Raw genomic sequence first — 283 nt, forward strand, 5'->3', positions numbered from 1 at the left:
GAGAGTCTAATTCTGCCTGGATTGCAACTTTCCATTTAGGCCAATCTGCTCTGTTTTGGCATTCTGCAACAGAGCGTGGTTCGATGTCATCGTGCTCAATGATTTCATGAGCCACGGAATAAGCAAATATATCATCGACATGGGTTGATGACCGGTTCATCAATTCATAAATGTTATCATAACACATGGAGATCTCTATGTTCTCTGATGTTGACATTGACCCTGAGGCGTCCCCCATGGATTCTAATATCAACTCGTGGACATAACTGTAATCAGAGATGAT

The 283-nt window shown here is 42.0% G+C and overlaps 1 protein-coding gene across 1 annotated transcript in view; it reads left to right on the forward strand.

Moving 5' to 3' along the window:
- The first annotated feature begins 236 nt into the window (after window positions 1-236).
- The window catches only part of LOC101296582 (DEAD-box ATP-dependent RNA helicase 18-like), a 4,701-nt gene continuing 4,654 nt past the window's right edge, over window positions 237-283 (forward strand). Inside the window, exon 1 of the mRNA XM_004302057.1 lies at window positions 237-256. Within this exon, the coding sequence (XP_004302105.1) occupies window positions 237-256 (20 nt within the window). The remainder of the gene's footprint in view (window positions 257-283) is intronic.

This window comes from Fragaria vesca, linkage group LG6 (assembly GCF_000184155.1).
Source record: "Fragaria vesca subsp. vesca linkage group LG6, FraVesHawaii_1.0, whole genome shotgun sequence".
Classification (NCBI taxonomy): Eukaryota; Viridiplantae; Streptophyta; class Magnoliopsida; order Rosales; family Rosaceae; genus Fragaria; species Fragaria vesca.